The sequence below is a fragment of the Pogona vitticeps genome, chromosome 5, assembly GCF_051106095.1.
Source record: "Pogona vitticeps strain Pit_001003342236 chromosome 5, PviZW2.1, whole genome shotgun sequence".
NCBI classification, from domain to species: domain Eukaryota; kingdom Metazoa; phylum Chordata; class Lepidosauria; order Squamata; family Agamidae; genus Pogona; species Pogona vitticeps.
The window spans coordinates 5,244,761-5,260,714 of record NC_135787.1 but is presented as its reverse complement, the minus strand read 5'-3'; the positions used below and the strand labels follow the sequence as shown (position 1 = coordinate 5,260,714).

Here is a 15,954-nt window from a genome sequence, read left to right as displayed (position 1 = left end):
TATTAATCCAGAGTATTCGGAGCAAGTTTTTGGCTGCACACCTCTTGCTTCATAATATTTGCATTAGCCATAGAGTCATTTTGGGACAAGAAGCCCAGAGAAAGTGTAGCTTTGTGCCTGCCCAGAAACAGCTGGAAATTTGGAAAGGAAACCACCAAGAGCCCAAACTTCCTAAAATGGTGTTTTTTTGAAAATATGAGTCTGACTTGGGTCAACATGATGGGAACTGAACTGAAGCGTTGTGTTGTTGCCTGGCCGAAGACAGGACTGTCAGACTTTCCCATTGCAGCTCACATTTGCAAAACGAAGAAAAGCTGCACACATCTGGCTTAGGCATTCCTGGGCCTTTCAGCTGTCTCCTCCTCCCTTCCTAAGGCAAGGTGATTATAGGGAGTGTGCATGCGTTCGTGAGCACCCTGTAGTTCAGATATGGGTTTGCTCATCTGGACTGATTCCAGCCTTTGACAACCGGGTGCCTCTCGAGATCCCAGAGTCCAAAAAGCTGGACCGTGGCTTCCCCTGGCAGTCTCTGATACATCTTGAGAGATACTCGACTGAGAATTGATCGATGCTGTATGCAAATCCATTTCTAACTAATTTTGAGGAAGTAATACAGGAAAGGGGAGTGCTATTTCAAGCTGCATTAACAGACGTATAGTCTCCAAACCCTGCAAGGTGCTAGTTTCCCTCTGTTTGGCGTTGGTTAAGGTTTCTTCCTGAGCACTGTGTCCAGTTCTGGACATCGCACTTCAAGGAGGACGCTGACCAATTGGAAGAAGTTCAGAGGAGGGCGACAAGGAGGGTCAGGGGGCTGGAAACCAAGCCCTAGGAGGAAAGGCTGAAAGAACTGAGCATGTTTAGCCTTGAGAAAAGAAGACAGAGGAGAGATAGGAGAGCACTTTTCAAGTGCTTGAAAGGCTGTCATGCATAGGAGGGGCAGGATCTGGCCTCAATCATCCCAGAGTGCAGGACATATAACGGTGGGTTCAAGTTACAGGAAGATAGATTTAGGCTGAATATCAAGAAAAACTGTTAGAGCAGTAAGGCAGTTAGTTACCTTGAGACATGGTAAGTGTTACAACGCTGGAGGCATTCAAGAGAAACATCGACAGCCACCTGGATCCATGCCTTGAAAAGGGGGTTGAACTAGATGGCCTTCTAGGACCCTTCCAACTTCATTATTCTATGATTCTAATAATAGTAAGCTTTTTCCGGGTAGAGAATAGTCATAAGTGGTTTACCGTTCCCTATTTCGAGGGGTGCCCTGGGACTGTGCAGCTGGCCCAAGGCCACACAGGCTGGCTTTTCTCCCAGGAGGCGCTAGTGGGGAATCGAACTTCTGCCTTCTAGCAACTCAGCCAGATTTCTAACCCATTGAGATATTCAGCCTGCTAAATAACTAAAAGAGCTAAAAGAAAATAACTTGAAGAGACAGTAACTAAAAGAGAAGATAACTACTGTATAAGAAATACATCAATGAACCAGATGCCTCCTTAGAAGACTTAGCTGTGCCGTGGACCACGTGATTGCACAGTGCTTGTCAATTAAGTTAACAAGTCATGTCATCTTGTTGTTGTTTAGTCGTTAAGTCATGTCCGACTCTTCGCGATACCATGGACCAGAGCACGCCAGGCCCTCCTGTCTTCCACTGCCTCCCGGAGTTGGGTCAGATTCATGTTGGTAGCTTCGATGGCCCTGTCCAACCATCTCGTCCTCTGTCGTCCCCTTCTCCTCTTGCCTTTGCACTTTCCCAACATCAGGGTCTTTTCCAGGAAGTCTTCTCTTCTCATGAGATGGCCAAAGGATTGGAGCCTCAGCTTCAGGATCTGTCCTTCCAGGGAGCACTCAGGGTTGATTTCCTTCAGAACGGATAGGTTTGTTCTCCTTGCAGTCCAGGGGTCTCTTCAGAGTCTTAAGGAAGCCAGATGGCCTGTATCTACTGCTGGTGCAAAAAAGCACCAGAAAACCCTCGTGCCCACATTCAGGTCCTTGAGAGCCTGTCTAGCAGGTCACAAGACACTTTTTGCCAATGTCTGGACTACAACTCCCAGAATTCCAGAGACAGCAGGGCTAAATAACTCCTAAATTTCCCCAGGTCTTGTCTTTTCCGAAGAGCTATTTGGAGAGATTTTCTCTGTACAGGCCGTGCTGGGTTTGGTGAACCAGATGCCTGATTCAGTGCAAGGAAGGTCCGTCCATAGGTCTGCCGTTTTACACCTCTTCCCCTTTTGGGTTAGAAGGCAGAAAGCAAGAGTTCTTCTAGAAGGGAAGCATCTGACCCAGAGCTTAATAAGGAACTTGGAAGATCGTGGGAGACACTAGGAGTTGGAATCAAAAAGTAAGGTTTCCTAACTCTTAACAAGACCGCCCTTCAGCCTGTGGGGATCCCAAGCCTGAACTTTTAGAACGCAGGGCTCCAGAAAGAAAGAAGGAAATTATGAAGGTAAAAATCAAAGAAGGATGGGTGATAATTAAAAAAGCAATGAAACAACCCTGCCTGTTCTCCTGTCAATTAGTTTGGCTCTGGAACAAGCCGTTTTAATTTTTGTTTTCCAAACAGTTATGGCCTGGAAAGGAAGTAAGAGCATGATTTGGGTACCCCTGCAACCAAATTTTACTCTGAGGTGCGGCCACTCGTTGCTTAGTGGCGTCGGTTTGACTGCAGTTGTGTTGACACTCAGCCACTGACCTCATTTTTTTTTTTTTTTTGCAGGGAGAGATTTGCTCCCCCTCCAAAGATGTAGTGAAGCTGTCATTTTGGAACAGCCTCACCGTGTTAGTCACGTGGCGTGTTTTCTCTCTCTGTTGTGCTTCTGCACATATAGGGAGCTGCACAAAATAGCACGTAATATATTTCCCAGAATTAACTGGTCTAGCACAAGCCGTTTATTATCCAGTCTTCAGGATGTCTGGATTTCGCTTATGTGTTTTTAAAAAAGCACACGAAGATACAGGTTTTTGCATGGAGGAAGATTATATTCTGGAAGCCCACCCCAGTGAGGAAGGGAAATGGGAAATGGGTAGACAAGGAAGCAACGGAATCAAGGAATCTCGTATTGCGTTGGAATAACCAAGTTATGTCTTTGGCTGCTTGCCTCTGCTAATGCATTTTAATTATTGAGTATTATGGAGCTGGAAAGGCTGATGGTCACGATGCCTCCGCATATCCTGCACAGCAATTTTTGTTTTTCAAACCCCACATGATCGGAGTCTAGTGGCAGAACATCTCTTTTGCATGCAGGAGATCGCAGGTTCTGATCCCTGACATTTTGGCGTAAAAGGATAAGGTAACAGGCAAGGCGAAAGACCGTGACAGTATGGTGTAGTGGTTAGCGTGTTGGAATGGGACTTTGGAGTTCTGGGTTCTTGTCCCTGCTGAGACATGAAACTCACGGAAGAACTTTTCCCCTGGTCACTTTCTCGACTTGCCCTGCTTTGGCAGGTCATTATTGAATGTAAATAGTGTATAAGTAGTTTAAATGTAAGTAGTTGTGAGATTTAGTGTCTTGTAGTGCATAGAGTGCTGGATTGAGATTCAGGCGACCTGGGTTCAAATCGCCATTCAGCTATCTCAAATCACTTAGGGTGGTAATAATAAAACACTCTTGGAGCATCTCATACATGTTGGAAACATGATCATGGTCGCGTTTGAAATTACTTGGCTGCATTCGAAATTACAGCAGGAGCAGCTGCAGCAACATGATGTAAAATCTAAGGAAGTGTGGCCAGCCAACGCAGAAAAGATGGAATTAGACAGGCATCTGCCCGGATTTGAACCTGGGCAGCTTCCTCCTCCTGTTATTCACCACCCCTCTTCCTGGTTCATCAATGAATGAAAGGAGACGCTCCCCATCCCAGAGCGGAGAAAAGCTGGGTTTGGGACTACACCTCCCAGAATCCCTCAGCCAGCATTCTGGGATTTGTAGTCCAGAAGCGGTAATTCTGGCTCTATCCTGTGCCTAGTCCGCTGGCTTAGAGCCCTGGTACAGAGCAGCTGCGAATGTCACTCACAGCTCCTCCTGCCTCGTCAGGGCTCTCGTAACGTGTATTAATTCCCAGCCTCCTGGCCGGATTCGTCCTCTTGCAGCCAGTGGGATTCGGGGTTAGTGGATTTCTTTCTTCGGCGATCGCCGCTAAATGATTGTGTGCTTTTCTTTGGCCTTTTCATGAGTTCGCTCTTTTTAGGAGGTCTGTACCGATGTCCATCTCCGTTCAGATGTCCAACCTGATGTAAGTCACGGTCCGATCTTTACCCAAGATACAGGGAGGGCCAGAGCGAGAATCGGACGGTTGGGAGCAGAAGAGGCTGGCTGAGAACCGGACAGCAACTTTCCTGTTTCGGGGGGGCGATGGAGGTTTGGGTGTCAGGATTTATGTGAGGTGGTGTGTTCAAAAAAGAAGAAGAGAGAAACCACTTCGTTGCAGGTTGTGTTGCTACAAAACTGTGGGTTTTCATGTGTGCAAAGACTAGGAACTCATGCTTTGGGTGGAGGAAGTAGAATCCATTTTTTTCCTTGGCACTGAGTTTTTCGTGACTCCTTCTCACAGCAGAGAATTACTTTTTGTCATTTCTTTGGGAACCGCTGGACCAGGCTTTAATTAACGTATCAATGGCCTTCTAATTAACCTAATTGTACAAAAAGTCAAGATGTCCTGATGTTCTGTTTTCTGACCTTGTAATTTCTCGCTGCTTTTTCTGCCTCCCCCCCCCCTTAGCACAGAAAATTCGCCATGGAAAGAAAGGTGGAGTTGCTTACCCAGTTAGGGACTCGCCCTATAAAAGTGACTCTGGAAAATTGGAAATCCAGCCACTCTTATTTAGCGCATGCAGCACTGCCTCAACCTCTAGTTGCTTTTTAATACAATATATTAATGCAATTATAGGCTGCCTGCCTATAATTTGGCTGGCCCAGTCCTATGCATCTGAGGAAGAGGATTACCAGTTGTTGCTAGTGGGGCCAAAAACATTTCAGTCGGCATCTCCTTACGGAAAAACTGCCTCACCAGCAGGCTGTCCCTTGTGCAGGTTGCACAAGCATGTGCAAATACAGTCCGACGGAGGAGAACCCACTTGTGTGGTTGTGCTGATCTGTGTTTTCCCTGGCAGGTTCAGGCCTTAAAGTCTAGGGAACTGAATCAGAGTGGAAAAACACCATCATAATGTAGATCCTTTACATGCTCTTTGTCTCCACCCCATATTTTTTTTAAAAAAAGAAAACAAATTTAACATGAAATACAGACTAAATACATGGACCTGTTGAAGTCTACATTTCAGAATTAAAGTCGTAAAGCAGATTGAGTTAAAATGTGTTTCTTATCTGTAAAAAAAAAAAAAGGAAGGGAAAATACCTTATTTTAAGGAATGGTTAATGACCTAATTAGATACACCTTGTGTTATCGTTTGTGGATTTCCTTGTCCATAAGGTGCTCATTTCCTGCTGCTGATACACGTGCTAATCATTTATTGGTAGGCGTGTTTATAGACCTTGCCTAGATTATGTTTCTCTTTTCAGGTTTCTCATCCGTGGGCCCCAGGAAGGCTTCTGTTCGCAGTTTACGAATATTAAGGAGATCATGGATGCCCTCTCCTTAATTGTGTGTTTCTGTTTCCAGATGATGATTTGTTTTAAAACTTACCTCCCGCGCATGTCTCAGGGTCCTTTACCTTACCAACCCATGAGTCCTGTCGGATACGTCTGCTTTGCAACGGGAAGCCCTAGGATGATGGATGAATCTAAAGCTTCATAGTAGAGACCAAGCAAATCCATTTTCCTCTGACAGTCTGGGAGCCATGCAGGAGATAGTTGCGAAAGGCGCGTATGGGGTGGGATGTTTATTTGACTTGGCAACTGTTATCAGACAAACCTTCAGGAAAAAAAAAAAACAGCTGTCATTGGTGAGGTTTCGCATTGTGCTCACCCAGGCAGTAATGGCATTGCTTCACATTGTCCTGTTTGTTTAGTTGTGTGGTGTCTTTGCTCTTCCCGGGATGTTTTCACAGCTTGCAAAAAAAAAAAAAAAAAATTGCTGGCTGGCAGTTTTGGGGAACAACACCCTAAACGCTTCCAAGCTTTGGGCATTTTGCTGTCGTCGCTGCCTGCCGGGGCAGCCCCCTCCCAGAATTAGGCTTGCACTTTTGGCTGGTAGGCATCTTGTTTCTGAAAGGGCTTCCTTTCCACGGGCTGCGCGGACTGCGGAATTATGTAATACGCCAGGCTTTTCTCAGCAAGCCACACAGTCCAAGCTGAGGTGCTCATGGAGAAATGCTTCGTTTCATTGCATGCACATTGCTCTGCAAGGTAAATCTGCCGGATGTCACTGGGAAGTGAGAGGATGGTGCAATCCTATTATGTGGATGTGGTTTGATTTATCTTGATGTTGGGGTAGGCCACACACCTTCTTCCTTTTTTGTGGTGTTTTCTTTCTTTCTGTAGCATGTTTGTGCTTGGTATGTATATAACTTGTGTCACTTGATCTCTTGCAAAAACTTCTATAAAACTTTAGTGGAAAAAAATGTATTTTTTAAAAAAAATGTTGGTTCGGATGCTAAGGACATCTCTTTGCTCATTGTAATTGTTAGGTTTGCTGTTTTGCACACTTGCATCCTGCATGAAATATTTCCCTTCTTTTCTGAGTACAGTATTGATTTAGCTCCCTCTATATGTGCTGGGATTGAAAGTTTTGCCTAAGTTCAAGGAGCTTACAATGTGCATTCGACGCCTGTGTGTGTGTGTGCGCGCGCACGTGCAAGGCAGTTGCAAACTTAGTTGTGGCACTGAAAACAACAGAAGCCCAAGGGGTTTATTTTCTTCTTCCCCCCCCCCCCCCCCGAATAGTCTTAAGCTGTCCTCATTTCAAAGCCGAAGGGTGTTTCTCGTCTAAGAGCACTATTGAGAGCTGTAATTGAATTGATGAGTCTGTGTGCAAATATTTCATGGCTGGAGAAGAGCCTGCCACTTTCGGTTTATAAACTTTGAGATGAGTGCAGGGGGAGATTGGAGCAGAATGCTTCCCCTTGACCAATTGTTCTCTCCATCAGCATGAAAAAGGATAAAACGTTATTTAATATAGGTGTTTATTGCACTGTATAGGTCACACATGAATGTAAAGTATGGCATGTAGATACTCATCACTCTGTATATGTACAATGTGAGTATTTTCATGCTTTTAACCTGTTTTTAGCTATGTTGCTTTTGACATGTAGCTTCCACTACACCATTGTTGCCAGATGTTAAGCTTATTGTAATTTGTTAAGTTCTGTGAAAATCCTGTCTCTGCTCCGTGCCCTGGCCAGGCCTGATCTAGTTGCCTTTTTTTTTGATTCAGTTACATCGTTGGGTTGCCTTTTTTCCCCTCGGAATTCTTGGGTGGCTGTGTTCCATCCAGTCATACCGCCGGGCAATTGTGGGATGTTGAATCTTGGATCTCTACAAGGCAAGCTGGTAACCAAGGGCATTCTCGTGGTATATTCTAAGAAATCACCTTGGTGACGTTGGTGAGATTCTTATGCAACCTCACAAATGTCAGCAATGCACCTTAGACACCTCCTTATATATCTCTTCCCCCTCCCTTCCTTTAATGAAGTCAGCCAACTGAGCTGAGATCCCCAGGACCTCTGCTGGTGTGGATAGTTGTTGCGTTCCAGTAACTTAAGGAGTGCAGAAGTCACTGCGGTTACATGATATGGACTTGTGTGTTGCATCTCATGTTCCCAAAATAACCAGTTATGGAGTATGTGAAACATCAGCAGTCCAGGCGCACAGAGATTTTATTCTGCACTATCCCACTCACCCTGCAAACCCTGTACATCCCGATTAGATTCTTCCAGTTCACTGTATAGGGTCTCAACATATGAAATTTTGAGTCAATAAGGTGTTCGAAATGATTAAAGAAGGTGCAGAAAAGTTCCCCTCGGAATGAAAAGACGTTTAAAAGTATGGCTTGGGGAACAGTTTACATTAGTTATAGTTGTTTTCAAAACAATCAGCTTTTTTCCAGCTAAGCCTGGGAACAAGGTCAATGATATGATAACACTGCTTTGAAGAATTTAATTCATGTCTGCCAGTTTAGTGTGGAAGTAAACTAAATGCCTTTCCCTTCCATGCATCATTCAGTTCAATTGAATAAACTCAATTGAATTGAATGAGTAGAATTGTTTCTGATGAAAATATGAAAATGGTGTTTTTAGGTCTTACAGTATACCCTACTAGCGATCATAATAGTCTATGTGGTCTGCAGTAAGAAGCTGACAACTTGAAATTCCATGGACTGTTGATGCAATAAGGATTTGTTGGTCTACTCTAGGTGCTTGTAATTACAGATATTCTAGAGCTTGTAAAATCAATAGCCAGAGCAATGATGAAAATCATAATAATGTTGGTTAGCCAGATATGAAATTGCAGACTCCTAGAGACACACAGACTGCAGGAACAATAGAATTTTCCATAGGAAAACATTTGCTGGATTTACAGGCTCTTAGAACTCTGCAGATAAGGTTTGTTTATGGATAAGGAGGAAGTGAAAACAAATGAAAGAGTTATATATACGGGGAGACAGTACATACAAACAAGGTATTCAACTCATAACAAGACAGCTTCGCACTACACTATACACACCAGATAACAACATTAAGGTAGCAGAGCAGATGGACACAAAGGCGACTAAAAATGAGCATGGATTTTCCTCTATAGACTTTAATTGTTTGGCTGAGTGAGCATTTAAAATTGTTCTGTATTTGTTTTTTAACATGGTTAGAAGCTAAGTAATGCATTGTACTTTATATATTTTAAACAATATTGATATTTTTTCCATGCTTATTAAGTAAGGGTACTTAAAGTTGTAATGCTTTTTATTAAGATATTCTCTGTCTTTTGTTTTCAAATGTGCCTTATAAAGTTATAAGCTTGTATTTTTAGAATGTAACTGAAAATATTCTTTTTGGATACTTTCTTGTACATTTGCTCCTGTATTTTGGAGTGAATACTTTATAATTTGCTTGCAACTTAAGTTCAGTTTTCATATATTTTTTAAGTGTTTGTGTCGACAGTTTTCTAACAATTTTAAGACTTTCTGAAGGGTTCCATATGAACAACTTGTGTGTATGGAACATGGAAACAGCATAGATAAATAAAGTTTGTAGAAAAAGACACAAGCTATATTGGGATTACTGCAAGAATGAAAAGAACTGTACTTTGATACTCAGATGAATGTTGATATGATTGTTTGTGATTTTTTAGTTTCATTCTTTATTGGTATAAATGCCAGCTGCGATGAACATAGGCTTCTGATTCTTTCCCCCAGGAGGTCTACAATTTTCTGTATGGCTCCTTTTGTTGTTGTTGTTTAGGTGTTAAGTCGTGTCCGACTTTTCATGAGGCCATGGACCAGAGCATGCCAGGCCCTCCTGCCTTCCACTGCCTCCCGGAGTTGGGTCAAATTCATGTTAGTCGCTTCGATGACATTGTCCACCCATCTTGTCCTCTGTTGTCCCCTTCTCCTCTTGCCTTCACATTTTCCCAACATCAGGGTCTTTTCCAGGGAGTCTTCCTTCTCATGAGATGGCTAAAGGATTGGAGCCTCAGCTTCAGGATCTGTCCTTCCAGGGAGTACTCAGGATTGATTTCCTTCAAAATGGATAGGTTTGTTCTCCTTGAAGTCCAGGGGGCTCTCAAGGGTCTCCTCCAGTACCACAATTTTATTTGATTTTATTTGACCATTTTGTGCGCTCTTCTCTTTCACACTCATTAAGAAGTTCTTTAATTCCTCCTCACTTTCTGCTATCAGAGTGGTATCATCTGCATATCTGAGGTTGTTGATATTTCTTCCGGCAATCTTAATTCTGGTTTGGGATTCTTCCAGTCCAGCCTTTCGCATTATGTATTCTGCATATAAGCTAATCTTGTAGGATTTTGAGCATATCCTTGCTAGCCTGTGAAATGAGAGCAATTGTACGGTAGTTGGAGCATTCTTTAGCACTGCCCTTCTTTGGGATTGGGATGTAGACTGATCTTTTCCAATCCTCTGGCCACTGCTGGGTTTTCCACACTTGCTGGAATATTGAGTGTAGCACCTTAACAGCATCATCTTTAAAGATTTTTAATAGTTCAAATGGCATGCCATCACCTCTACTGGCCTTGTTGTTAGCCAGGCTTTCTAAGGCCCACTTCACTCTCCAGGATGTCTGGCTCAAGGTCAGCAACCACAATATCTGGGTTGTCTGGGACATCCAGATCTTTCTGGTATAATTCCTCTGTGTATTCTTGCTACCTCTTCTTGATGTCTTCTGCTTCTCTTAAGTCCCTACCATTTTTGTCCTTTAACATGTCCATACTTCCTTTCATATCTCCAATTTTCTTGAACAGATCTTTGGTTTTTCCCTTTCTACTATTTTCCTCTATTTTTTTGCATTGTTCATTTAAGAAGGCCCTCTTGTCTCTCCTTGCTATTCTTTGGAAGTCAGTTTTCTGTAACTTTCCCTATCTGCCTTGAATTTTATTTCCCTTCTCTTCTCTGCTATTTCTAAGGCCTCGTTGGACAGCCACTTTGCTTTCTTGCCTTTCCTTTTCTTTGGGATGGTTTTTGTTGCTGCCTCCTGGACAATGTTACGAGCCTCTATCCAAAGTTCTTCAGGCACTCTGTCCACCAAATCGAGTTCCTTAAATCTGTTCTTAACTTCCACTGTGTATTCATAAAGGATGTGTTTTAGATTATACCTGACTAGTCCAGTGGTTTTTCCTACTTTCTTCAGTGTAAGCTTGAGTTTTGTTATGAGAAGCTGATGATCAGAGCCACAATCAGCTCCAGGTCTTGTTTTTGCTGACTGTATAGAGCTTCTCCATCTTTGGCTGCAGAGAATATAATCAATCCAATTTCAGTATTGCCCATCTGGTGATTTCCATGTGTAGAGTCGCCTCTTGTGTTGTTGGAAAAGAGTGTTTGTGATGGCCAGCCTGTTCTCTTGACAAAACAGCTTTCCTGGAGACTTGAAGGGGTTGTTGTTCTGTTCTGTACCTACCTGGAGGTTAAGATCTTCATCTCAGGTCTGAATGGAGAAAGGTGAGAGCTGTATCTCAGTGTACCCTCTTTTTTCACCCTACAGCAGGGGTTCCCACCTTGGGCCCCCAGATGTTCTTGGACTACAACTCCCACAAGCCTACGCCACTAGCTGTGCTGGCCAGGATTTCTGAGAGTAGTAGTCCAAGGACATCTGGAGTGCTAAAGTTGAGAACAACTGCTCTACAGGATCGTTGTGCAGGAGGTGACAAAATACCTGCTTTTTCTGGAGGATCTCTTCCATGCTTATTGCATGACACCAGAAGAGGCACCAGATATGCGCTATAAAAAACTGCTCCCCGCCGAGCTGTACTTGAATTGCCGTTTGTCCTTCCTAAGAACAACAAGATGTAAGAATGACCACCAGTTTCGGTGGCTTTAAAAGGAGATGATCCAGGTTGGCGAGATTAATGCAATCAGAGGCAACTAGCCGTTCTGGCTATATGGTTTCTCCTGGATCAGGTGCGGTCTGTCTCTCTAAACCCGTTAGTGTAGGGTGGGCTGGATTGAGGAAATGTAAACGGAATGTGTTTCCTTTCTTGCTGGTGGGCTTCCGGGAGGCATCTTGTTGGCCACTCTGCGAACACAGGGCAGTGCCGGATCGTCCTTTGGCCCAATTCGGTAGGGCTCTTGAAAGAATGCCCAGACAAAATTTCGTCAGCTGCCTCTGGTTGTGTGGGAATTCTTCCTGGGAATGTTGGCTGCGGCAAAGTTGAGGGTGTTGGCTTTCATTTTTTTTGTTGTGTTTTGGCTGCAGAATTCCTTTGAGAACTACTTTTTTTTCCTGGCAAAAGGATGACGTTCTCTTAATTCCTTACAATGAGATTAAGGGATCAATGGCTTAAAATGTTTAGAAAATTGCAGAGATTAATTCGGCCCGTTCCCTACGCCTCTTCCGTCCCCCACTTTTAAATTTAGCAGACTGACGCTGCTAGTGTGAAACAAAACAACCCGTGGTCTTCGCGTGGGTAGTCATGCAAATGCTGCTGGTCGGAGGTGCTCTGTTCTCACGGTGAGCAAACCGAGCAGGAAAATGTAATTACATTCGAACCACTCTCTACTGCACTGCATGTAAATCTGACCCTAGTCGTCTACAACGAGATCCAATGCAACTATGGGGAAATGGACCTTTTTGGCCCACGATTCTAGGAATGCTTTAGCCACAGTCTGGCCATGCTGGCTGGGGCTTTCTGGGAGTTCTAAAAAGTTTCCGAAATGAAACTTCCCTAGGCTCGGGGATTTCCCCGGATCAGTGGAATTCCAGAAAGGACAGGTCATTTCCCCAGATCTTGGTTTTGACGGCTGAATCTGCATCGTTCCAGTTACCCTACGAGAGGAAGGTGGAGAGGAATTCCCCAAACAAAGGGAAACTAGTCAACCAACATTGGTAGGCAAGACAAAATCTGGATAATCTTTGTTTTGATGGTTGACCATCTTTTATACTCTGAAAGAACTTTTTGGGGTTTCTGAATCACAGACGGCCAGTGAGGTTTAGGGAATCGTGCTGTTTTTAGAATGGAAGTAGCTTAGTCAGTGGACCCACTCTGTATGGGGCAGCTTCATGTGTTTCCATATTCCTTAGGATGCATATCCCACATCATTCTGTCTGTCTGTCTGTCTGTCTCTCTCTCTCTCTCTCTGTTCAAGAGTTTGGTTCACAAGCTTGTAAGCTGTCTAGGGTCTCTTTTTAGGAAAAAGGTGAGGGCGTCTTATACTCGGGAAAAATACGGTACTTTCTCGCCTACAACTTCCACAATCCCTCAGCCGTCTGGCACAAAAACAGGCTGCGCCCTCTGCATTATACCCCTGGAGCTTATAAAGAACATTTTTCTTAGATGGCAGTTCTCAGCTCTGCTGAGACTATAGAGAGTTGGAGTCCAGCAAAATTAACTTTTTCAGTTTATGAATGAACCAGGCTGGGCCAGGATCTTTCTGATGGAATGACCGACAGCACCGTCAGACTGAGCCACTAGTCCTTTGGAACCGAGCCTCAATATTTTTGTCTTGCTTGCCTGAGCGAATCTGGGAATTGCAGCACACATAATAGTAACTTTCTCCAGCTCTTTATACCCCATTGCCATTCTTTACCCTGGGAATGTCCACCCTAAAGGAGTACGGGCAACGTTGGGGTTGACTTTTACGGATAGCCTGGAACCAGGAGAATTTTGAGTCTGTGGTGTTGACCTCTCGGCCTACGTTGCCCGCAGATCCCACCATGGCAAAGGGGGTACATCAGTGGCTTAAGTTGCTCTCCCTCCTATGCCAGGTAGCGCTCCCTTGGAATGAACAGAAGATACACAGAAGTTGGGACTTTCTGCCTTTTTCCGTTTCCAGGGACGCGCTCGCTGGTGCATGTAGGAAACGCCACTCCTTGTCCAGGGAATGAAAGTAGGAAAGACAGATTTTACATGAAGAGTTTGCAGTCTAACTTCCCCTCTCAAAATGCTAAATCGGGAAAACTTAGCCTGCTTATCCGGTTTGATTCATTCCTGCGTGTTGCGGTTATGCTTTTGATTGGTGGAGCCAGAAAAAATCATCATCCTCGTCCTCTCTCTTTCTTAACACACATAAACACAGAGTCCGCATCCACATTCACAGATGTTTAGGCATAAGGCGTAGTGGTGTTTGTTTTTAAAATGAACACGTAGACCAGTTGTGTTTTCGACCATGGGAGGCACTATTTGGAAACAGCCGTGTGCAGAGTCATATTACAACTGTGCCAGAAGCTCTTGTGGTGGTATTTTTAGCTAGCTTGTTCTGCGAGTTGAGTTGCAATTTGAAATATGCCAATCTTGCTGGAGCTGAGATGGAAGGAATTCTGCTTATAATGCCGTTTTGTTTCTAAAAGAGAGAGAGAAGAAGAAGGAGGATGATATTTTCCAGAGGGGGCTTGTGGTAGACGGCCACCCCGGGGTTGAGCATTTTTAGGCCTTGAGGGCTATGAATCCCCCCTCCCTTGTATGCCAAGTTGCAAGCTGTAGATGTGTCGTAATTCTAGCAAATTTTTGAAGGTAGGTTTCCGCCTGAAAGAGCCGAGAACCCAAAAATTCTGGAGAACAGCAGATTCAGTGGTGGGCTTTGTCTGACATGGACTGCTTTCAACAGCAGGTGGAAATGCTTGGGATGGAAGGTTCCCCTGCCTGTAGCAAATGATAGTATTCCAGCCGACTTAGCATTTTCCCTGGTGGGAGCCCCTGGGGTGTCATGGTTGGAGCGTGGTGCTACGACAGAGGAAATCTGGGTTCAAATTGCCATTTAGCCAAAATTGGAGAAAAAAAATATCATTGTCTCTAGCCTCAACCTAAATTATTACCTCACAGGACTGTTGTGAAGATAGTGGGGTGGTGGACAAAGAGCAGCATATGCAGCCTTGGAGGAAAGAGCAGCCTATAAATGCACCGAAGGCATTCAGACATAAATCATAAACTGTTGAATTTTCTCTCTGTATGTATATTTATTTTCTATGTAATTGGTTCAACGTTGATTTAATGGGTTCAATGTAATTAATTCGACAGCTATTTTACCTTCCCTCCCATGAGCCCGGGGCAGGGTGTCCTCCCTACTTGGTTGGCGCTACACCCTATGAGGTGTAGAGATGGGATATTCGTATTCATCTCTCCTGGGAGACGAATGCGAATATTCGTCTGGAACCAGCCAGTCCACTTCTTGCTCGCTGTGCGCCTCACAAGGCCATTGTGGTCCGTGTCATGCGGTAAGTGGACCGGCAGGTTCTGGGATTGGGGGGCAAATGGCCCAGGCACCTGTGGTGCCGATATTCGTACTTGTCTCCCTGAGAGACGAATGCGAATATCCCAACGAGAGAGGGAGAGAGAGAAGGAGAAGGAATGCCTGGCCCAAGGTCACACAGTTCTTCCTGCATGACTGTTTGGTGCCTTGAACCTGGGTCCCCCAACGTTCTAACCGCTGTGCTGTATAAAACAAAACTGACTTAAGTAGAATTTTATTTGTATAAGAGAGAAATAAAGAAATTCTGTGCGGTGTTTTTCGAGAATGAAGCCACCGTGAAGGGATTCCATGATCGAGATGGGTTGGGGAAAACTGGCCGGTCTCCATGTTTTGATTCAGTGGCTGTCACGATGTCCCTTCACCCTGGAGTCAGAAGCTCAGCTTTCTGCTTGATTCCTGCCTTGACCTTTAAAGACTTAACCCCTCTACTGCTGACCGTTGGTTGCTATGGGATGCCGCTAAGGCGAGACATGCCATTCTGCCTTCCAGTATTTCAGGTTTCTGGTTACGAGCAACACTGGGAAGACAGACTATCTTGCAGTACCTGAAAGCTGAATAAACTTTGATTATGCCATGAAGGTTGGTGGGCTGAAAGCCCAGTCCGCAGAAGCTTGACATCGGTCAGTCTAAAAGGAAGGGTGGGTGGGTGGGCCACGTGGGCTCCCTCCACCTCTCAGTTGGTGGCCTTCCACAGAGGCCCCCAGCCCCGCCATTCCTGTTGACCGCATGGGCCACAAAGAACAGACCCAGAAAGAGAATTTTTCCCATTGAAGACAGGTGCGGCGGAAGCCTGCACCTTGTTTTAAAGCAACCTGACTTCTCCGTGCACGTGGGGGGAAAAGTGTGTGATGGCGGTGGAAACTCAGGCCAAATAAAACTTATGTGCCAAAAAAAACACAAACCCGCTTTGTACTGTAGTTTCGAATGCCGGAAGGGTGATTCTTCAGTAGAATAAACAAAAAACCAGCCTCTCCTTTGCCCGTCTTGTTTTTAACTGTTAGTTTTTCTTTCCTTCCTTTTAAATAACCACACTGGCAAATTTAAGTTCTACTGGTTTATGGGGGAGAAAAGCAACTCCACCCCATGCCAGGTTTCTTCTTCTTCTTCTTCTTCTTCTTCTTCTTCTTCTTCTTCTTCTTCATCTTCATCTTCATC

General features: G+C 44.4%; 1 protein-coding gene across 3 annotated transcripts in view; it reads left to right on the top strand.

Annotated features, from left to right (window-relative positions):
* Positions 1-15,954, top strand: part of RNF24 (ring finger protein 24) — a 69,550-nt gene that overhangs the window by 9,728 nt on the left and 43,868 nt on the right. The window contains exon 1 of one of the 3 annotated variants that reach the window (XM_073002108.2): positions 4,081-4,230. The exons of 1 other annotated variant lie outside the window; for it this stretch is intronic. In XM_073002108.2, the coding sequence (XP_072858209.1) occupies positions 4,199-4,230 (32 nt within the window). In that variant the 5' untranslated portion in view covers positions 4,081-4,198. Of the gene's footprint in view, positions 1-4,080; positions 4,231-6,274; positions 6,300-15,954 lie in introns of those variants that run through there. One more of the 3 variants, XM_020806641.3, reaches the window with a different exon arrangement.